Source organism: Tachypleus tridentatus, chromosome 6 (genome assembly GCF_004210375.1).
Source record: "Tachypleus tridentatus isolate NWPU-2018 chromosome 6, ASM421037v1, whole genome shotgun sequence".
Taxonomy (NCBI): domain Eukaryota; kingdom Metazoa; phylum Arthropoda; class Merostomata; order Xiphosura; family Limulidae; genus Tachypleus; species Tachypleus tridentatus.
In genome coordinates, this window is record NC_134830.1 from 152,264,999 (window position 1) to 152,289,473 (window position 24,475).

The 24,475-nt window shown below is 32.6% G+C and overlaps 2 protein-coding genes across 4 annotated transcripts in view; one reads left to right on the forward strand and one right to left on the reverse strand.

The window, feature by feature from the left end:
* The window catches only part of LOC143254084 (uncharacterized), a 139,146-nt gene extending 135,641 nt beyond the window's left edge, over positions 1–3,505 (reverse strand). For 2 of the 3 annotated variants that reach the window (XM_076508838.1, XM_076508836.1), the window contains exon 1: positions 2,940–3,504. In XM_076508838.1, the coding sequence (XP_076364953.1) occupies positions 2,940–3,275 (336 nt within the window). In that variant the 5' untranslated portion in view covers positions 3,276–3,504. Of the gene's footprint in view, positions 1–2,939 lie in introns of all 3 variants that reach the window. The other variant, XM_076508837.1, reaches the window with a different exon arrangement.
* Positions 3,506–8,878: 5,373 nt separating this feature from the next.
* The window catches only part of LOC143254085 (protein melted-like), a 42,393-nt gene continuing 26,796 nt past the window's right edge, over positions 8,879–24,475 (forward strand). Inside the window, 6 exon segments of the mRNA XM_076508840.1 lie at positions 8,879–9,018; positions 19,854–20,089; positions 20,643–20,744; positions 20,746–20,785; positions 21,015–21,189; positions 23,491–23,654. Coding sequence (XP_076364955.1) covers positions 19,881–20,089; positions 20,643–20,744; positions 20,746–20,785; positions 21,015–21,189; positions 23,491–23,654 — 690 coding nt within the window. The 5' untranslated portion in view covers positions 8,879–9,018; positions 19,854–19,880.

The window sequence follows — 24,475 nt, forward strand, 5'->3', positions numbered from 1 at the left end:
ATTTTTAATAGAAGTTTCCTGCCACTTGTTTGTGGTGGTGGCGGCAACGTTTCGTACTTCAACGCTGTCGCAGCACAAATAAATACAGAGAGAGATATTCGTGGACAAACATACCCATACATTAAACAAGTCGATCACAGAAAAAAAAAAAATTTAGTGTAATAGTTGTAAGCGTTGAATTTGTCAAATGGTGAAATGTAGAAGCTAAAAACTTTTGTCACTTTTTGATAGCCACTTAGAATTCCTCTATTTTTAATCATTTCTGGCCAAGCCGAGAATACGTTTATCTCCAGTTCATGATGTCATTAAAATAAGTCAGGTTGATAAACACCGACTTCTTTGGTATTTTTCACAATAATAAGAATATTACGCTTTTACAACAATCTTAATTCGAGGTTTTGCTCTTCGATATGCAATAATAATGCCTGTAATGTTCTCAAGCATTTATCCACTGTTATAATCTCCTGATCTGTTTTATATTGTTTAATCTAATCAATGCTGATTGGAGCGCAGTGCATATAATAACAACTCAAATAACCAACTCCAGAGAACGTGCACATTTCGACTTCACGCGTTTAAGAACAAACAATTTATGTAACGAATTCTACCACTAAAATTAAAACAGGAGTTTTATTTTAGTTGTAATCTTTGGATTTATCAACTTTGTTTTAAATGCATCTCATGCCCAAAAAATGGGGCTGTCCCCCTCGCCCAACATGATCACATAACGGCGTTGCTGACAAATCTATCACGTATCCAACTCCCAACTAATCCTGCAGGTCAAGTTGTGTCCGTTAAAGCCCCCGCACCAATATGTAACAATAATATCTTTGTACAAAAATATGAATACAGTTACATAAAATAAAAAGCCAGCTATTAAACAAGCGTCCAGAAAAAATGAATTACACCACCTTACACACAATACACAATCTCAACAGTGTGGTTCTTGGGCAAAATTAGGTATATATAATACAATTTTTCAGTTGCTAAACCTGGTAAGATGAGCTTGCTTCTCCTGATAGTGACCCCAAAGTATCCTACACACAAAATATTTTACTACTATGTACAACATCATGAGCTTTCAATAGTACGGCTTGTATAAACTGGCTTTCGTATCCTCTTCCTCTATGTACAAATATTTTATTTAAAGCCTTATACGTTCCACATAAAGAATATTCAATAACTAGAGAAACAGAGTTATTTTAGGAAGACTTTGGTTTTTCTTAAACATTAGTTTCTGAAAATGTAAATTAACGTATTACTCGATGTTTTTAGATTTACTAGGCTAAGTAAATACGTCTGTAGGAGTTCCGATCCTTCTAAAAGAGGAATAGTTGTGTCGAAAGATGGGAAACAGAGGTTGTTATGTTTTTAGCATTGTAGAGACATAAATGTGGAACTGATTTAAGTTGGGGTGATGAACGTCATAAAACCAGAAGGTTTCGTGTGATATATACATACGTCTTTAATTAGTAGCGGGGAGGGAGAGTACGACTGTACTCTATACACCCCCCCCCCCCCGTCTCTGTGTGTACGGAAATACGAATTTTTTAATAAATAAATGTGCAATAAATATTCGCTGGGAAGTCAGAACCGTTCATGAGCCAGTGAACTAATTATGCGTTTGAAGGATGTGAATATAATAATATTATCTAGCACGTTTTATCACATGCTTTTGGTCATCAAAGGTCATTTAGTGCGCGGTCAATGTTCCCTTGGCTAGCAAACAAGTAGGATATGTTATCAGAATCTAGGATGTTTGCTTTTCTGTCCACCATTCGTGAAAGAAAACTACATTTCCAAGAAGAGAAGACAAAATATTCATCAACAAGTTGTTTGTTTACTAGTGACGAAACTCTCGAAACTATTTGCAAATCTCCAGTCTTTGAATGATCAAACTGTAAAACTCCGTAATAATTCTAATGTCACACGAACCAGCGAAATTCAAAGCAGTTCATTAAAATTAAAATCAAAACTGCTGTTTATCAATCTATTGACCATTTAACATTCGACCAATGAAGGTCAAACTTGAAGGTATAACTGAATTTCTACAGAAAATTTTCATATCAAGTAAACTACGAAATGTTTTCTATGGAGAAAAAAAACACAACAGTTACAGCTAACTTGTTTTCACAACAACTTCTATGTTATAGATCCTACATTCAACAATGGTAAACGTTAATTGTTAGCACGCGTGAAAACCTGTGCGTCATTTATTATAACAATCTTAAAACCAATTACTTTTCCTCGGTATACTAATTAGTTACTAATAGCAACATTTAGTTCCTGTCCTACGTAAATACTGATATAACTTCAAATGTATCATTGAAAAACAAAACAACAGAAAACATTAAGTTGTTCTACAGATATTTAAATATTTCGGGTTTCATTACGAATAATTTAAGACTCAATTCCGATAATTAAACATGAAAAATTCAATGCACTGAGTTTTAAGACTAAATGAACAAAATAGCTATGTTATCACGAAAATGTAAAACAAAAACGAAAACAATCTAATTTTAAAATCAGAACTTTATCTGCGCCAGTTTGTTGTTTCGAAATATTAATATTTGTTATAAAAGATATAAAATGAACTTGCCCCAAGTAAAAACAAACATACTGCATATTGTAAAACAATAATGTTTTATGTAGTTTAACTAGGCCTTTTTAGGCATCACTTTGTCAGATGAAACATTACTTTTTCCGACTACAGTGAAAGAACGTTTGCAATTTTTTTTTAAATGAAAAACGTTTGCTGCTTGGAATTCAGGAAAGTTCTAAATGCTGTTTATTCGTGTGTTTTTATATTTATTTATATAATACTTTCAAAACATGTGGTAGAATTTTTCAAATTAATTACTCAAACGATGGCTTTTCACGGACTTGTAAGTGTTAATTTACTTGTACAATTTTATTGTTAATTTAACTATCTAACTTACCTCACATGGATGCAAAGACGCTGAACTTGGCCCAGCGGGGGCCGAGGTTTTTAATTTTACTACGCGGCTGAAGCACGACCCATCAGGTAGCTCTTCCTCAGCGATTGTCTGATTAATTTTTTTGTTTAATACCTGTGTATCGTTCCTCTCACACGCCATGTTTCTGAAATAAGGAGTTGCCAAGGATTCATCGGTCTTAAATGATACACCTTGATTAAAAGACTGTGCAAATTTGAGCTTTCCTTTAAGATTGTTACTATCATCAAGTTCAGTTTCAGGAACAGTTTCGCGCATCAGTTGGCTGGGAATTGTTTTCCTGCCTTTCCGTCTAAGCATTCTTCAACGTATAATTTTGTTTGTTTGTTTAAATACTGATTGCTGTGTTTCACTCACTAGTATAATGGATGGTAATTATAAATACAAAATTTTCAGCGAATAAAACTGTGTCAAAATACATAGTACACTCACGCCACAACTTATCACACACTAACATAAACACTTAGTTCTGAAACAGAATTCAAGTTTCTGATGATAGAGACGTCTAACTATCTCTCGATTGGTGCTGCCCTCTACGCGGTACATAATAAGAAAGTCTAGTTTTTATTACTTGGGAGGGCCTCTGCAGTCACACAGGACGTTAATAGATAAAACTAAGAAAAATAAGCATGATATTTAATCATCAAGTGATTTTGCTTTCGATTCGGCTCAAGTAAATAAATATTCAAAACGATAATATTTTGTATGTTTATTGTTAAGAAAACAAACCTTCACAATGGGCTGTCTGTGTTCTGCCCAGCACGGATATTGAAATCTGATTTTTAGCGTCATAAGTCTGAGATTTACCACTGAGACAGTTACGGGAGGGGCGTTGCTTTTATCTGGCACCTTACCAAAAAAGAAAAAAGTTGAAAATCTAAATACAGCATCTTCACACATTACCCACCATGAAAGTAACACATTCTTGAAAAAATATATTACAAATATTTTGTTCCACTATCACTTTACGTCGGCAGTGTTTGTCACGAAAAAAACATTCTTGAAAAAAATATAATATGTTACAAATATGTTGTTCCACCATTACTTTACGTTGTCAATAGTTGTCAAGAAAAAGGAAAGAAACCATTTACATTGGCTCCATTTAAAACCCTGTGCAAAATATATATTTCAATTTGTCTTTATACCAATAGAATAATGTTTTTTGGGGATATTATTGTGGTGTGCATAATGTAGAATTGTAGAATGTCAGGTAAAGAAGTAGATAAATTTCTTTCGCGCTAGTTATTTATTGTTCTAGATTGTTCGCGCATGATATCATGTAAGTCTTCTCGTGAGAAATATTTCCGAAAAGTGAAACTCATTACGAAAGTGGATAGTGATCTTTTTCACTAATGGGTTAGGTTATATCTTTAGGGTATAATTTCCCTCATTTTTCATTGGGAATGACTAATACTGACGTAGATAGTGCTCGCTTCCTTAGAAGATTAGCGTAATTTTTTTCTGTTGTGAGTTTTAAAGTGTTCATAAAAGATGTCGTCTTCTCATTTTCACGCAAAGACAGGGAATACAATGTTATACCTAACATCTCCCACCCAACCTTCTGGTGTTTTACAGCACTTATCTGATTTACCTTGGGGGGAATAAGTTCATTTTACAACACCAAAGTTGATTAGTTACTTGGTTATTTGCTAATTCAGATCTTTGAAAATTGAGTGTGTGTCCAACAACATGTTAAGAAAGCTGCTAAGAAGGATACAAACCCAATGGCAAGGCTTGGCAATATTTTGGATGTTTTATTGTGGTCAAAATGGTGTTCCGTAATGGACCTGAAAAGTGAATATTGGGAAGTGATCGTTGATGAAGCAAGTAAAAAAAAAAGACAGCCTTGGGTGCAATAAATAGGTTATGAACATTTTTTATGTTACCATTTGGATTATATTAACCATCTGCTATGTTTGAACAACGAATGAAATGTGCTCTCTCTCTCTCTCTCTCTGAACTAACATGGAACGTTGTACTCGCCTATTTAGATGATGTGATCACAAATGATTCTTGTAATTGGTTGAGAAAAGTATTGAATCAGTTAAGGAAAGAGAACATTAAACTGAAACATCATTAGCTGAGTTTCCTGGGACACATAGGAAACACAACCAAGATATATTCTAACTAGAATTGTCCCATATCACATAACTTGCATGAAATAAGAGGCTTTCTTTGACTGTGCTCTGTTTATTGTCATTTTGCAAAATAATTCTCTTGCATGGTTCTTCTATAAACAAATTACCTGAAAAAACAAATACCTTTTGTGGACTGCTGGTTGTGAACAGACATTCTACAAATTGAAGAGAAAATTCATTGTTATTTCTGTATTAGCATAACACATCTCGAAGAGCTAGTCATAATAAATAAAAATGCCAGTGATTTTTCAGTGGAGTAGTGCTTTGATAACCAGGACACAGAAAACATGTTATTGTTTAATATATCAAGGCAATGAATGTTGCAGAAAGGAGTTATTATACAATTTGAAAATAACTACTAAATATTGTTCAAACTCTGAATAATTACCATCACTACTTCTATAGCCAACAATTTCCATGCCAGTCAGAATATGCAGTAATAAGTGGTTAATGAATTTCCATAATCCCTAAAGCTGGATAACAAGGTAGCTCCAAAAACTTCGAGTGTCCAACTTTAACGTTGTCAATGATTGTATACAGAACCATAGAAATACTGATGCATTTTACTTAAGAACTTGTATCACTGTAAAATATAAGAACTATGAGAAGAGGTAACACAAAAAATAATAAAACAAATAAACCTAAACTGTAAGACAGAAACAAAAATGAGGCAACAATAGTTCACGAAAACTCGACGGTGACCCAACACTCAACTGAAAGATCCTAAGACAAAATAAGTATTTATCCGACGGCTCGGTAGATTAGGAATGATGAAGAATTATTTTCACGGGAAGCAGTTGCTCATTACAGCCCAAAGACAAAAATATCTACTGAATAAAATGCAATCCATTATGTCTATAAGAAGGCTTGTTTGTCGAAAATGAGAATATACTACTGTACAGAAGTCATTTCTTCAGTTGGAACTTTATATTTACTACAATCAGAAGCTGTTCACTACCTCAAAAGCTTCCAAGAGCTGGACACTCAGGTTTAATAAGACACTAGAGAGAATAATAGAATGTTTATATTATTTGTATGCTGGAAATATGGATAAAATTGGGGTAGAATGTGGGAAATGTGAGTACAAAAGGTTAAAGAAAGAAGCTAAACGGACAGCTATGGCAGAATTGTGTCGAGAAACAACTTGAGAGAGTTGCTGTTGCTGTACTTGCTTCTCCACCTCAGAGAAATCACGAAATTAAGAACACCATGTTGATGATGGATTATTTCAGCAAGTGGCTAGAAATGTAGGCTGTTTATATCTAGGAACCAGAAACTCTAGTAAAACTTCTTAATGAATTTGTTTCAAATTTAGAGGTTCAGTGTGGAATTTTATTTCAATCAGATACGTAACTCTGAAGCAGCCATTTTTGATGTGTTAATTCCTTGCAATCAGGAAGAGCAGAACCTCAATACTTTGTTCTTCTTCTGATGTAATGAGGGATAAATATAACGATATATCTTTAAATAAATAAGTCATTTATTTATATGTATGAACATTAAAAAACATGAAATCAAGATCCAACACTACTACTCGTGAGCTATCAAGATCCCACACCACTACTCATGAGCTATCATAGACTCAGGCAACGCATCAGCAGCACTGGACCTTTTATAATGTCAGAAAAACATATAGGTTGAAGAATTCTTTGTAAAAAAAATGATAAATACCCTACAACCCAAGGACTTTCGAAAGGTGGGCCTTTCTTTTTTAGGGGCAAATGAAAGCACAAACAACATATGTTTAATTAACTATGGTGCTTACTGGATTGATTTTTAATTTTCCTTTAAGTACATAATTTACTCTGATCGGAGGTTAATATTAGTACCTAACTCCTCGAGTGACAATACAGCAAATGTTAATCGTCTATAAATAATAAAAAACGTAGGATAACTTGACAGTTTAGGAATAAGAAAAGAAAGAAAATCTCAATTATAATTTATTTCATATATTAAATTACGGTTGAATGATTGTAACATTAATATTCATCAATATTAATTTTAGTATTTGTCAGTTGTTGCATTATTGTTAATTATAAATGTTTAAATGCAAAGCATCGTTGTTTTTTTATGTCTTAAAGCTGTTCAAGGGACTTTACAATTCAGAGATGAGTGGTGTTGTGGGCTATGTTTTTTATATTTAGATATCTATATTAATGTTGGCTAGAGGGTGTTTTGACACAACATGATGGAAGTGGGATTTAATGACTAGAACCTTCTTGAAAGCATAAGAAACGATTTGAACGATATAAAACGCGAGTCATATCAGAGCTGTTTATCGGTACTTTGAGTCTGTTACAGTGGCTTTATTGACCATTGAATTAACAAGTTTGTTTGTTACTTTATCTATTATTTCAGTTTTTTAATATTAATTTTGTGTTTCAATGAATATTACAAAAATGAGAAATACAAGAAATAAAAAGCAAGTAGATAAATTATATTAGCCAGCGATTGCTAGATAAACTAGCTTCCAAGATCCGAGTTTTAAGAAATAAAATCGTTTGCTTTGCCATTAAGTGAATTAAAATTTGTATAATTTTATAACGAAAAATCCGAAACACTTGTTAGACAAAAGAAGTTTTGTTTTGAAGAACAAAGCTATACAATTAGCTATATGTATTCTGCTCCCCATGGGTAACAAAACTATACAATTGGCTTCATGTACTCTGCCCCCTGGTATTAAAATCTGGTTTTAGAGCTGTCAGCTTACAGACTTCACACGAAACCATTGAGATTACGGATGATAATAACATTAACATTGAGGATACCCAAAAGATAATATTTGTTAACTTTCTACAATTAGTACAATTGCATGTTTCTGAAATTAGTGATGAAGCAACGTGACAACCAACATTCCTGCTTTGGTGTTATATGCGTAAGCAATGTGAAACAACCAGAATCATAAACACGTTGTACTTTTTACTGTTTTTAAAAATTTCTTCTCATCACAAAGCTTTTGATATATAAATTAAACTTAACTTTCTATCATACCAGGTCCGACGTGGTCACGTGGTTAAGACAGTTGACTTCTAGTCTAAGGGTTGCGGGTTCGAATCCCCATCACACCGAACATGCTCGCCATTTCAGAAGTCGGGGCGTTATAATGATATGATCAATCCCACTATTGGGTGGGTGGTGATTACTAGCTGCCTTCCCTCTAGTATTATACTGCTAAATTAGGGACGGCGATCGCAGAGAGCCCTAGTGCACGGAATTCAAACTATCAGAATAAATTACTTATTGAAAGAAGAGGTCCTTTTGCACCTGATCCTCCTGGATATAAAAATATTCAACCTACCCAAGTATTCATAAAGAAGAAGCAATTTTTCTAAGCGAAAATAAAATTCAAACTGGTAATAAATATAGTTAAAGTGAATGTATTTTCTTACTTATGAAGATTGGAATGCAGTGTTTCGCTTTATCGCACGATCAAATAGTCAATATAATTATTCCATTAAAATTCATAAATGTATTGCAATTGTAGAATAACCCAAATAGTGCATTTTTAGTTCATCAAAGATTGTGAATATATCGAGAAAACGTTACTGTGGTACGTGTAACATAATTGAATAGTTAAGATATGCCATTTGTAACAGGTTTATCTAACTTCTTTTCTTTTTCCATTGGAAAAAAAGTTTATAAAAGCATTCAATCCATCAAAGTAGCTAAGGGTCTGCATGCCGAGTAACTGGTTTTAAATGAACAAGTTTGAACAAGAGATACAAGTTACTACGCCTTCTGGCTGTAGTACTGCACCATTTGGTTCAGTCACCCTGACACGCATAATGGCGGTCAGTGGGTTGCGTATATTTGTGTTTGACTAAGTTTGAGATTTTAGAACTTCATGTGTCACTTTATTTTGTCCAAACAGATTTGAGAAACTCATGAATTACAACAATTATACAGTAAGTGCCTTTAATTATTCGAGTGAAACTAAACATACGTAGGCTAAGTATTTTACAAGTTATAGAGTGAAGACTTTCCGACTACTACAATTTATACTCGGCGCAAGCGTATAATGTATTTTAAGTTAAATCGAATTGTACTATTAGTAATACGGTATTATACAGGGTGTTCGGAAAGTCACTGTGCAGTTTTGTAATCATATGTCTATTCAGTCTATTTCAAGCCAGCAACTGATAGCGGTGTTTAGAAACAAAATAAGAGGATCCAGGCCTGTATTGATGCCAACAGGGGTCACTTTCAACATTGTTTATAACTGTCTTTCATACTTACCTCCTTATTCTATATCGAAACATGTCTGTTATTAAATATGTAAGTGCACAGTGACTTTTGGAACACCCTGTAGAATGCGATGTTGTGAGTCGAATTTAATATTAAAAATCGAATCACAACTTAAACCGTTTGAGTGTAGTTAACCTCGGCAAAGTACGATGCTTAGAACATTTTAAAATTAGTTTTATCACCTAAGTAAAACTACAAGTAAAATAGTATTTAAATATATAACCCACGAAATATATAAATTTTAAATAATTAAGAAAGTAATTATGTGAAATAATTAAAGGATTATCAGCTAATGATTGAACTTTGAGGATTTTTTATGATTTAATCAACAGTTATAATTGTGCCAGGTATATTAAAGTGTAAGAACACTTAAATCTAATAATCGCGATATAATAGCCAGTTAATTATCACGTTTTGATTGTAAAATGTAACGGTAAGTTTTAGGCCATAAGGGAATTTTTTACTTCAAAGACTTAGACATAATTTTTCAAATCACTATATTTTTTTCGTATTGACATAGTTATTAAATTTTTAAACAATTATAATTATACAGCTCTTAAATATTAAATCTGTTGCTTAAAATGAGTGACGAGAAAAATTTGTCTTGTTACTTAAATTTTTTATTTCATTTACAGGAATTTACAAGGTTTCTTTGGCACCTAATTTTCTATAAAAAAATCTTTGTATATTTGATAACAAGTACTCAAGTTTTCCAAAAAAATCCAGTACCCAGTGTGTTACTTCAATTACAGTTAACAACTTTTGTTATTTAATTAATGAAAACTGACATATCAAATAGCCAAAACAAAGTTAAAACAATCAGTTAGTGATAAAAAAAAAACAACTTAAGTATTTTAAAAACTAAGGGAGTTGAAATTATATGATTTGTGTATAAAAGACATTTGACAATATTATATCCACTATTACTATCATAAAATTAACTAACTGATCAGACTGTGCTATAAATGTATGCTACAAGGATATAATTAATAATAACCCAATGTACATTAGATGTAAAATGGAAAAGAAAGATAGGTATATAAAGTACAGATTTAGTATTTGTTTCACCAGTGGTGTGTATTGGCTAGTTTGAAATAACACCATTTATATCTGTTGTTTTTGGGTGTTTCTTTTAACCTAAATGGAAATGCAAGTTGAATCACATCTATGGAAACTGTTGTACACACGCAATAAACCAACAAAATATACCTAATGTTTCATTCTAGTTGGTGCTCAAGTTGTGCAAGTTTGTTGGTGCAACATTCCAGAATGAAGTTACATTACAACTGCAGTAATACTTAATACATTTTTGCATATAGTTTGCTGTAAAAAGATTTTTATTTATTGTTAAAAAAGGTTTCAGAATAGTACCAGAATATTGTTTTAAATGCTATAAGAGCATTTCAATGCTTTCTACTATGAATTGAGCATTGTTTATAAGATATTAATAACAAGGGTTCATTTGGTTTTTCAGTACTGATCCTGTTTAACCCACCCCTGAGAGAAAGTAAGAACTTAAAAACACCTCTTAATTTTCAGAAAATAATTGTTTGTGTTTTCAACAGGGCATCTCGTTCCATAAAATTTAGCAAGAAACTTGCTCATTTTTTCCAGATCTTAAATTTGTCTCTTTTTTTATTTTATAAGTGGCTTCAGAATGTTTCATAAACAATCTTTTGAGTCCCTGATAATATGGTAAGTGTCAATAAATGCCAAAGGTCAACCATTCATTTAGGGAAAATAAATATTTTTTTTTAGCTGAATGTGACTTTTACCCTACTGAAAGTCATATTTGTATCTCGTAGTACTAAAATCTATAACCCTACAAGTCTTAACATTAAATACTAAAACAGTCCAGTGAATATATTTTTGTAGATATAACCTGAAATCCAATTTGCCAAACCATTAGCAATGGTGCATGGCTGAGTGGCTTGAGAGAATTATCAACCTGTACACCAACGCCTGTTTCATTCACAGGATCAGAGGTTATTCCCATCAAAATCTGCTTATAATTCACATTATTATAGTCCACATATATTACTTCATATAATACTGGTGAATCATTACAACTTGACATATTACTATAATAATACACTGCTGGCCAAAATCTTAAGGCTAATGAACATAAAGATAAAATATGAATTTTGCATTGTTAGACTCAACAACTTATTTGAGTGGAGCTTTAAAAGATGAAAATAAGAAAAGGGAAAATAAAAAATAAAAAACTTTTTTAGCATTTAATAGGGAAAATGTGAACACTATGAAATTAGACTAAATACTAGCTGGTCAAAAGTTTAAGACCATACCAAAAAGAAGTCCTAAACAGGATAGGAAATGCCCAACAAGAGGTCTCAGTAGTGAGTTGCACGGATGTCATTGCAAATAACTTCAAACATTTGCTTTGGCATGGTCGATATAAGCATTTGCAGAAGGCTGGCTGGAATGTTATTCCAAGTGGTGAAGATGGCTTCACGAAGATCATGTACTGTTTGGAATTGACGTCTATTTCTATAGACTTCCCTTGCCATCCACCCCCAAACATTTTTAATGGGGTTCAGTTCAGGTGAACATGTTGGATGGTCCAAAAGAATCACGTTATTTGCCATGAAAAAAGCCCTTTGCCTTGCAGGTATTGGGGATTGCAGTATTGTCCTGGCGAAAGATCCAGTCATTTTGACACAAGCGAGGGCCTTCAGTCAATAAGGATGCTCTCTCCAACATGCTGGTATAGCCAGCTGATGTTTGATGCCCCTGTATAACCTGAAGCTCCATTGTTCCATGGAAGGAGAAAGCACCCCATATTATGATGGAACCTCCTCCACTGGGTCGTGTAGAAAATGTCTCTGGTGAGATATCCTTATTGTGTCAGTAACGTTGGAAGCCATCTGGACCATCTAGGTTAAATTTCTTCTCATGAGAGAACAAAACCTTCATCCACTTTTCTTTGTCCCCTGTTTGGTGCTTCCCACCAAGGTTTAACCGAGTTGTTTCATGGCGTGGAAAGAGGCGTGACCTTTATGTTTTTTAAAGCCTTTCTCTCATAGATGCCGTCTTATTGTTCTTGAGTTGCATTCTGCGTCCATAAGGGCCTTAATCTCGTTCGACGATTGGCTGGTGTCTTACCAGACAACCCGTCAAATCCCCCTGCTCAACGTCAGCGAAATTTTCTTAGGCTGACCACTTGAAATTCTCATTTCGTATCCCTCAGGGTCTTTTAAGAAATTTACAACAGCAGTTTTACTGCACCCAATCTCACCAGCGATGGCACGCTGAGAGACCTTGCTTTTGCAGCTCGACAATTCTGCCACGTTTAAACTCTGTCAACTTTTTAGCCTTTGCCATGTTTTTACCCAATGTAACACAGAAGATGTCAGTGGGAGATGTTGACAACGCTAATGCTTGATCACAAATGATTAAATTTCGTTAGGTGTTTACCGATTAATGCTTCATTTCATTATGGTCTTAAACTTTTAACCAGCTAGTATTTAGGCTAATTTCATAGTGTTCACATTTTCCCTATTAAATGCCAGAAAAGTTTTTTATTTTTATTTTACCTTTTCTTATTTTCATCTTTCAAAGCTCTACTCAAATAAGTGGTTGAGTCAAACAACTCAAAATGCATATTTTTCTTCATGTTCATTGGCCTTAAGATTTTGACCAGCAGTGTATATTGGTAAATCATTGCAACCTTTGTTGTGCATAGTAGTATATGCATAAGGACCTTTATTATGTGTAGCAGTATCTTCATTTTTAAATTTTCTAATTATTTTAAAATACTGAGAATGCTTCTGCTCGTCAAAAACTCTGACACTCTCAGTGAATGAACCAAAGTGTAGGAAGCGAGTTTAACATCAAGTTAAACTCTTAGGGCACAGAAAGGAAGAGAAGAATCACTTGTAGTTGTTGATAAAATCTTCTGAGTTGTTAGTTATGGTGAAAAGAGCAAACAGTTGGTTCTTCACAAGTGAATTTCTGTTGAGAATATAAAGATTCATTGGTTTTCAAGACTAGTGAATATTTTATATATGCTAAGTGAAGTTTTGGTCCACTTTAATGCAGGAAGGAACTAATTTAGCTTGGCCAACAGTTGTCTAATTGACTTCAGCAACAAATTAAGGCTTAGAGTTTTGGAACTATTTGTTTGAGAGTATAAACAGATTAGAGAGGACTTGATTTAATAGTTCAACATTACCAAGAGTGTGAACAGTCTTCCTATGACTGATTTTTGTTGTGGAGTGAATACAAATTGGACATAAAATATTATGATGGCTGCTTCTGCATGCCACCCCTTGAAAACTTCGACTTGTCCTTTAATTTTTTTCAGGAAGTCATCGATTACCCTCATAAACTTGTAAAGTACAAGCTCAAACTATTGCCAATGACAACTCGTTTGATAAATTGGTCATCCTGCTAGAAAGATATTTTTTTTTAGTTAAGCCTAGCCTTCCTTTTCCAAATCTTAAACTTGCCTGCCATATACAGCACAAAGAAATCAGTGGTTTTCATTGTGCTGGCTCTCTGAATCAACTCTTACCTTTGTTTTCTTAATAGCTGAGTCCAAAACTGCATTTAGGTTTTAAACCAATCAAGAGATGATGGATGTGTGAGCTAAAGGTTTGTATTTGATAATCTTGGAGCCATTCTGTGAGCTTCCATGCTATGACTAAAATCTCAAGAGAAAATAAGTTGAGATATTAATCTAAGATAACACTTTGTTTTCTGAAGTCATTTTTAACCCTTTCCATTAAGTCTTGTTTGTTAGACAAGGAGATCTAATATGTACACAGTTTTCCTAGTGATTTATATAAACGTAAATGACTCTTGATTTGTAATCAATGCATTTAGAAGTTCATCATAAAATTCTATTAGCAACACTACTTCATTGGAATGAGTGACTTTACTCATCATGTAATTGTTTTGGTTCCAATCTTCATCAAATACAAGATCCAAATTGAGTTAAACCAAATTCTTTCATTGTCTTGCACTTCCTGTAATTAGCCAAATATTTATCATGTTTACCAATTAATCTAAAATAGTTGTTAGTAACTTCAGAATCCTAAACATGGCTAGAAATAACCACGAGTTTGATTTCATCAGCACACTTTGCTAAATAACTAATTGTGACTGTTGTTGGAGGCTGTTCCCACTTACCTGTTCAGACAGCTGATTATCTGTACCTACATCTTATTTGTCTTATAATTGACACTAAAATAATAATAAAAAAAGACCTAAGCACTGAGTTGTGAGGCATACCACTAATAACAATGTGAGGGGATTGTCTCTCTCTCACCTGATGGTTGTATGAACCATTTAACCTTTTTGCAGTTGGCTTGTTATAATATACACAAGTCCATCTATACATGTGAATGCTAAGTATATGCATTATAACTTTTGATACAGCATGTGCACCTTCACAAAAGAATATTACATATTCTAACATGAAATTACAAATGTTTAGTAGGATCGATCTCATAACTCTGTACATTTACATAAATATATTTTAATTTTTTTATTATATTGACTTTCCAGTCATATGCAGCTAACATAACTTGCATTGACAAGGTGCACGTGCGCCCATTATGTATCCAGTAATATAAAACTGATCTTTAGTCTTCCCTGTCTCGGCTGTGTTTTAGTGGACAAGTATTTTGTAATATACAGTTGGATTTCAATTATTATATATTATGTATATGTATATAGATTATTAATATTTACAAATAAATTATTAAACTTATTTTTCTTAAGATATAAAACAATATATCAAAAAGTAAAGCAAACAATTATTTCTTCTTGCTATGACCTTTGAACTCTGTTGCTGCTGAACATATGCTACTTGGCCTTTAAAATTCCACACATGGATGATATCAAACAAATTTTTTTAGGTTTTATATATACAATTGAATAACCAAAACCATGAAAACTATTTTGATACTATAGTATTCCACTGTAACTTGTTAAGCTTGGTAACTAAAGTGTATTTAGATTTTAAAACATGAAACTTTGAGCAGACTGAAGACACAACTTATCTTCTTGAAATCTTGGTTCAAAAGAACATAGTATTCTTTTCATAGATTAAAATGGCTGAGAAACCACTAGGAGGACATACTGAGTTGCAGATTGATTATTAATGTTATATATTGAAGTGTATATCAGGGGCCATTTCAAAAAATGGAAAGAGGTGAACAGGACCACTGTGTTTGATTCAGTACGTATACCATGTCTCAGTAAAGTAAAAAGATATGAGCTTTGATTCATAACCTGAGGGTCAAAGGTTCAAATTTTTATTGCACCAAACATGTTCACCCTTTGTGCTTGGGGGGGGGGTGTTATAACTGGAACGGTCAGTCCCACTATTCATTGGCAAAAGAGTAACCCAAGAGTTGGTGCCCCTCTAGTTTTATGCTGCTAAATTAGGAACAGCTAGTGCAGATAGCCCTTATGTAGTTTTACACAAAATTAAAAAACAACACAAACTTGGAAAACTTCTAAGGATTAATACATATCATTCTTTACAACATGAAAAGTTACAGTATCTCCATAACATAGCAAATTTTTAATGATTAATACACACAGTCTTTCAATGTACAAAGTCACAGAATCCCTAGAAATTGGAAAATTCCTGTGATTATTAATATATAAGTTTCTTAGTTTCTTTCTATATGGAAAGTCACGTTATCCCTAGAACAATTTAACAATAATTGTGTCATCAAACTAGTCAGCTGTAACTAATAGTAAAGGTTTTACTTTTTTATTGTGTCAGCAATGTTTTTTGCTCTGTATATTTGCACAATGTATCTGAAGAGAAATTACAGATTAGACAATAATTTATTTGATAATTTATAAAAGCATAAATCGGTCAGATAAGAGTTTGTTATCTAGTAATGTTCAGAGACAAAGAAGTCAAATATGGAGGCCTAGTTTTTATGTCCTTGGGTTGCTGATTTTTATATATACCTTTCAGTGTCATTGATGATCATGTACCTTATTATATCATATTTTTTTGTTATAACACAGTTTAAAGAATTAACCACAAGAAAATAATGAAATAATTTACTTTGTACAAAGGACCTCAGGAGTAACTTGTGAGATTAATTTGTAATATTGTAGAATTTTCTTTAAACATTCTTCATGTGACTTTATGTGAATAGTGACCTTGTAACCATCATTAGTGATCCCTGTAACCATCGCTAGTGAATCTGCTACTACAACAGAAATTTGTGGGATTAACTTGTAATATTGTTGTATTTTGCTTGAACTTTATTTATGTGACATCATGTGAATACTGACCTTGTAACCATCTTTAGTGACCCCTGTAACCATCGCTAGTGAATCTGCTACTACAACAGAAATTTGTGGGATTAACTTGTAATATTGTTGTATTTTGCTTGCACTTTATTGTGACATCATACGAATAGTGACCTTGTAACCATCTTTAGTGACCCCTGTAACCATTGCTAGTGAATCTGCTACTTCAGTTGAAATTTGTGGGATTAACTTGTAATATTGTTGTATTTTGCTTACACTTTATTTATGTGACTTCATGTGAATAGTGATCTTGTAACCAGCATTAGTGATCCCTGTTACCATCGATAGTGAATCTGCTACTACAATAGAAATTTGTGGGATTAACTTGTCATGTTGTATTTTGCTTGCACTTTATTTATGTGACTTCATGTGAATAGTGACCTTGTAACCATCACTAGTGAACCTGTTACTACAGTAGTAATTTGTAGGATTAACTTGTAATATTGTAGAATTTTGCTTGTGCTTTATGTGACTTGTATATAATTAGTGACCCTGTAACCATTATGATTCCACAATCAGCTTAGTGAATAAAAAAAAAAAAAGGAAAATATGTCAAAAAAGCTGATGGAGTCCATATAAAGATTTGAAAACTTCAAGGACCTGGCTGCAATTGTGCAAAACCCAAATCTGTCATATTTACTGCTGGCTATAGCCAACCAAGCTCTGAGATGATTCTAAAAAAAAAAAAAATTAAGACGGATATTTAACTTAACTTGAGAGTGATTTTGGCCTTATTTTGAGTATTCAGTAAAGCCACATACAGAAGCATTTCAACAAGTGAGAATGTTTTCATTGTACTTCATTCTTCAGTACTAAGTGCTTTGCTATGTAATGATCTATAGAGAATGTCTGGAACTACAAATATTCATCTTGTATCAGTCCCTCGATTACTTAAAGTAAACAGTAATGCTGTCCCTTTACAATTTGGTTTCCTTGCTGTAGAACCTGAGGTGGCCAATTGGTTAGGGCTGCCGACTTGCAGTTTGTGGATTTCATGATTAAATCTCTCCAATAAACATGATTGTCTTTTAAATTTTGGGGGGGTTAGAATGTCGCGATCACTTTCACTGTTGAGTCAGAAGCATTGGTGGTGGGTGGTGTTTACTAGCTGCTTGCTCTCTTGTAAATCTCTTAAATTAGGGATGGTTAACACAAATAGCCCTTTAGTAGCTTTAACCAAAATTCAGTAAAGAAACATCTTCCTTACTACTGGAAAGACGTTAGTGGAAAAATTATGGAAAAAACAACAAACTACCAAAATATTGTATATAACTTAGAGAGAAATGCTCAAAAATGTAAATCATTGATTATTTGACAGTTGTGAAGGTATTATTTTTGGATTAATAAAGTTAATACTGCTTATATTAACATTGCAGGAAATAAGCAGATGTTTTGCATTCTCTTAAGTTGTTTTTTGAACTTACATAATATACTTTCTAATAAATTAATAAAATAATTTATAACTTTTTCAGTGGTCCCTCTTTTTTATCCTAGTATAACGGTTAGTGGTCTCAACAAGTCACATAAGACTCTTAAGAGAGTGTTTGAAGACATCTCTTATAATTCCACAGGTTAATGCCTGTCCCTACAAATTATTGTTGGGGGGGTATATAAATATCAGTTTTTGTTTTTTTCTGGGAATTAAAGATTGACTTTGTACTTGGTATTCTTAACACTCACACTTGAACCATGTCAAATAACATCAACAGCTGTAGTCTTGGTATTCTTAACACTTGCATCATGTCAAATATGATTAACAGGTCTAACACTGATACTACTAACACTTGAACCATGTCAAATAACATCAGTAGTTCTAGTCTTGGTATTCTTAACACTAACACTTGAACCATGTCAAATGACATCAATAGTTCTAGTCTTGGTATTCTTAACACTAACACTTGAACCATGTCAAATAACATCAATAGTTCTAGTCTTGGTATTCTTAACACTAACACTTGAACCATGTCAAATAACATCAGTAGTTCTAGTCTTGGTATTCTTAACACTAATACTTGAACCATGTCAAATAACATCAGTAGTTCTAGTCTCGGTATTCTTAACATAAACACTTGAATCGTGTCAAATAACATCAACAGCTGTAGTCTCAGTATTCTTAACACTAACACTTGAACCATGTCAAATAAGATGAACATATGTAACCTTGATATTCGTATATCAGAACGTGGCTTTGAATAATTATGTTTTTATTCTCTTTCTCAAATAAGCCTGAAAATTTGTGTATATAATATGAAGAGTTTTGTTTATGGTTATTTCATTAACTTGTATGGTATAACTGGTCTTTATTTTACTTCTGTATCGTTTGTTTATTACATTGATGCAAATAAAGATCATTTGTGATTAAGCCTCTACGTCCTGAGTACCAGTTTCCTTGGGAACTGTGGAACCAAACGTTGATCACCTTGTCCTTAATAGAAACTTGTATTATTGTTTTTTGCATAAAGACATACCTTTAACTCTGTATGTACACGTGTAGATAGGAACTTATTTTAAACGAACAATGGAAATTTTAGAATATCAAGGATAATCCTTAATCATGTTAAGTTGATAATTCTTGATGGAATTGCTCTGTTTTTACAAAACACTTGTAATAAGTTAATGGGAGGAATTACCTCATACATCTCAAGTGCAGTTGTTTTGTATGCAAGTTTACCAGTGTAGTATGTCTAAATAAATAAAATTGTTTGACATCAGTTTTAGTGTAGTATGTCTAAATAAATAAAATTGTTTGGCATCAGTTTTAGTGTAGTGTGTCTAAATAAATAAAACTGTTTGGCATCAGTTTTAGTGTAGTGTGTCTAAATAAATAAAACTGTTTGACATCAGTTTTAGTGTAGTGTGTCTAAATAAATAAAATTGTTTGACATCAGTTTTAGTGTAGTGTGTCTAAATAAATAAAATTGTTTGACATCAGTTTTAGTGTAGTGTGTCTAAATAAATAAAACTGTTTGACATCAGTTTTAGTGTAGTGTGTCTAAATAAATAAAATTGTTTGACATCAGTTTTAGTGTAGTGTGTCTAAATATATAAAACTGTTTGGCATCAGTTTTAGTGTAGTGTGTCTAAATAAATAAAATTGTTTGGCATCAGTTTTAGTGTAGTGTGTCTAAATGAATGAATTTTAGCTTAAATTATTTAGGAGTGAGATGATTTTTTTTCCTTTTTTTAACAGACAGGATGACAAGATTAAGTTACCACAATGCATGAACTCTTTGCTCAAGTTCTAAACAACAGAGATCTGTCCCGAGCTGGGGATCTGTTTTCCTTGGACGACCAAAGCATTGTGGGGGATTTGTCAGAAGTTCTGTCTAAGATCCAGGAAATATCGAGTGCCTCGGAATTCATTCTTAACGGCAACAATCAGAGTGTGGTGGAGATTTGCATAAATAGGGTAACCTCTGCAATCAGGTAAGATTAAAAACTTGTTTCAGTCAGAAAGGAGAGCAGATGGGGCGTGTGGTTGTGTGTTATATCAGGTCATCAGATATGTGGCTCTGAGTTCAAGCTTCAGCCTTTGTTACACCACGTAACAAAGTTGTGTCAGAAATAGTACCATAGTTGCTCTGGTGATATTAGTACATTGTTAGTTTATAAGTCTGAAACTTAGTGGAAGGATTTTTGGATAGTCAGAATACAGTATTGCTTCAGTGTGAGTTATTCATACTTATTAGAGTTCTATATAGTCTGATTTATTCCTTAGGTTTCAGTCATAGTGTAGATAAAATAGATCTTTTATATGTACATAATGGCATGGCATGGCCAGGTGGTTAAGGTGCACAACTCATAATCTGAAGGTTGCAGGCTCAAATCCCTGTCACACCAAACATGCTTACCCTTGGTAAAAGAGTTGCCTTCCCTCTAGTCTTACACTGCTAAGTTAGGGATGGCTATTGCAGATAGCCCTTGTGTAGCTTTATACAAAATTCAAAAGAACAATGTGCATATTACTCTTTGTTTTCAGGGACACTGGAACTATTGAAAAACATGCTCCAGCTCTTGTGTCTTTATTGGAATCCTGTCTTAATCATGACCTTCGCCCTTCTAGCAAGGATGAAGACCATACCATGCAAAATTGCTTCAGAAATTGTCAACTGTATTTTTCTGGTAGTAATGTTTGTTATGTTTAATTGAAACTTCATGTACTATTTGACTACTCATATAACATAAACTGCAATGATTATTAATTGTAATAAAATTGTCATATACTTGTTTATTTACATGTTTCACATAAAATTACTTTGTTTCTAAGAATGGTTTGAGTTAATATTCTAAAATGTATGTGTTAATGCTGCTATCTTAGCTGTGTGTAACAACAGCTTTTTCTTTGGTCTAGAATTACAGTCGTAAACCAGTAATGAAGCTGCTACTTCCTGTGGCTGTCAAGTTTCTCCACCGTGGCAACAAAGAACTCCGGAGAAATCTCTCAAGTTATCTGTCTTTAGCTGCAAACAACAATGCAGAACTCCTGGCACCTCATATTCAGCCAATTATAGATAGTGTCATAAGTGGTAAATGTCTTTATACATCAGTATCATGCAATACAGTCTCTCTTGCAAAAACACAGAGTGGAAGCTCATTTCCTTATTTCTGATCATTGGTTTCGTTCTTTGGAAATGTAATTTTCAGTTCTTGGTATATTTCAGACATTTCTGTTTGTTTTATTTTGATAATTGATTGTAGTTGTACATAATGGTGTAGAAGAATTTTTTTAAAAAATAAACTTTTTTGTTTAAATGACGTTATGTGTGTAGTTTTACTGGAGTATAGTTTAGGCATGAAGGAATATTGATACAATCACAAGTAGCCCTGTATATGTTTACTGAAACCAGCTGCCAGATTGCATACTTTGTTCTTTAATTCCATCACTTACTGTTATGGATAAAATATTTTTCTTAAGGTTTAGTTTGAAAAAAAATTGAAGTAATTATGTTTTAATTTTGGTAAAAAAAAATCGTGTAACCTTAAGTTTATGTTCGTTTGGAACCTGAAATGTTGTTTAACGATAAACTTTAGTTATTGATCTCCTTTGTAATACAATTATTGCAGGATATATACTTTTCATGAAGTCCTGAAATATGCATTTATAAGAGTTTACAAGTAAAGCTGTCATTTATAATGGTATGTTCAGATAAGAAATGTACAAATAAACATTTAAGCTAAGCCTAAGGTTAATGAACTAATATCCAGACTTAAGGTAAGGCTAAAGTTAATGTTCTAATTTCTAGACACTTAAGCTAAATCCAAAAAAAGTGATATAACATGCAGGCCTAACCTAATTTTAAAGTAAGTGATATAATATCCAGACCTAACCTGATTTTAAAGTAAGTGATATAATATCCAGAACCGAACCTTATTTTAAAGTAAGTGACATAATATCCAGACCTAACCAAATTGTAAAGTAAGTGATATAATATCCAGACATTGATGCTAACATAAGGTTAGTGATCTAGTAAAGATACTGAAGCTAAGCCTAACGATCTAATATTTTAGAAAAGTAAATCCAAAAAATTAACAGGCATATAAATACATATACTTATTAAATTTAGAACAATACTACATTTAAATTATAAATTTATCAATGTTTACACATTGTCACTTAGACCAAAGGGGTTTCATGATAAAAGTATTTTTGCAAAAATAACATGAGTTATGTCTGAATACTGTTTTCTTGTTTGTTTGTTTGTTTTTCATTGTTTTGTGTGACAGTTATTAGTTGGACTTGCAGTTCTAAAAATCTTATTTTGTTTCTATTATTTTTCAAACAACATTTTCACAAAAAAATATTTTGAATAAATATTAGTACATGTGAATAATCCACTTGGAAATCATATGCTCACTTGTCTTGTTGTTGTGTGTGTGTTTACAGAATGAAGATTTTTATCATTTTTTAGAAGAATGTTGTGATCTAACTATCATTCAATCCTTGTTATCATTTTGTACAGATGTGCTACATTTGAAAAACAGTTTTATTTTACTTTTTGGTTACAACTTGTTAATTACAATAAGGGGTTTAAACAAGCCCTTCAAAGTTCTTGAATTTTTACTTAAGTTTCAATGTTGAGAAAAATCCCAATTTTGTAGAGAAAATTTTTAAGTTTTTTTATTTTCTTCTGCTGTGTCTAATAGTGTACATCTTTTTATTTAAAACTAAAGTTGTAAAAAATATACTAAATATGACATAATTCAATGAAAGGATGCCCCACGTTTATTATTTAAACATAATTTATGGGATCTTTTGAAAAGGTGAAGTTTTTATTTGTATGCATTTATAGTTATGGACTTTATATTAATGTGTTGTGGAACTGTCATGAACTTGTGTCTATGGATGAGTAAGATTGTATGAATCGTGGGAACGCACCATTTGTTATAAAAAGCCTGATTTATTGGAGTACATGCAGAATTAATTGTTTAAACATTTTGAATTTGTTTAATGAAAATGAACTTGTGAAAAACCGTAAGATAAAATTCAGATAAAGAACTTCTAATGAAATTTTGTTTCAATTAAATTATGTTATATTATAAAAGTGAAATTATAAAAAACAAATTGAGCAAAATTATTTTCCTTTTATTGACAGGTTTGTGTACTGTTTAATTACTGTTTATTCAAGTGACATTCCATCCACACAAACAAAAGGTCTTAATGAACAATAATTCACTTGCCTTTTATATTGTTTTATTATAATAAATTTGTTGTACTGGATTAATTCTAAATTAAATTTGAAAAAAATCAAATTTTTTTTATACATTCTTAATGTTTGTTATCTTGATTAATTACTAAACAATGCATTGAATATTTCTTACTTTTACAGGAAACTATTTGCTTGTGAAAGTTCTCCCACAGATATATGCTGTCAATAAAGAACCAATTCATGACCATGTGATGGCACTAGTTTCTTTGTTGCCTTTGTGTGAAAACTCTGAGAAGATAATCCTTCTTAAATTATTTAGTTTAATTGCCAAAAACAAACCTTCGGTGAGTATTCATCACTTTTCTAAACTTGTGTTCATTACTCTTCTAAACTTGTGTTCATCACCCTTCTAAACTTGTGTTCATCACCCTTCTAAACTTGTGTTCATCACCCTTCTAAACTTGTGTTCATCACCCTTCTAAACTTGTGTTCATCACTCTTCTAAACTTGTGTTCATCACTCTTCTAAACTTGTGTTCATCACTCTTCTAAACTTGTGTTCATTACTCTTCTAAACTTGTGTTCATTACTCTTCTAAACTTGTGTTCATTACTCTAAAACTTGTGTTCATCACTCTTCTAAACTTGTGTTCATCACTCTTCTAAACTTGTGTTCATCACCCTTCTAAGCTTGTGTTCATCACTCTTCTAAGCTTGTGTTCATCACTCTTCTAAACTTGTGTTCATCACTCTTCTAAACTTGTGTTCATCACCCTTCTAAACTTGTGTTCATCACTCTTCTAAACTTGTGTTCATTACTCTAAAACTTGTGTTCATCACCCTTCTAAACTTGTGTTCATCACTCTTCTAAACTTGTGTTCATCACTCTTCTAAACTTGTGTTCATCACCCTTCTAAACTTGTGTTCATCACCCTTCTAAACTTGTGTTCATTACTCTAAAACTTGTGTTCATCACCCTTCTAAACTTGTGTTCATCACCCTTCTAAACTTGTGTTCATTACTCTAAAACTTGTGTTCATCACCCTTCTAAACTTGTGTTCATTACTCTTCTAAGCTTGTGTTCATCACTCTTCTAAACTTGTGTTCATCACTCTTCTAAACTTGTGTTCATCACTCTTCTAAACTTGTGTTCATCACTCTTCTAAA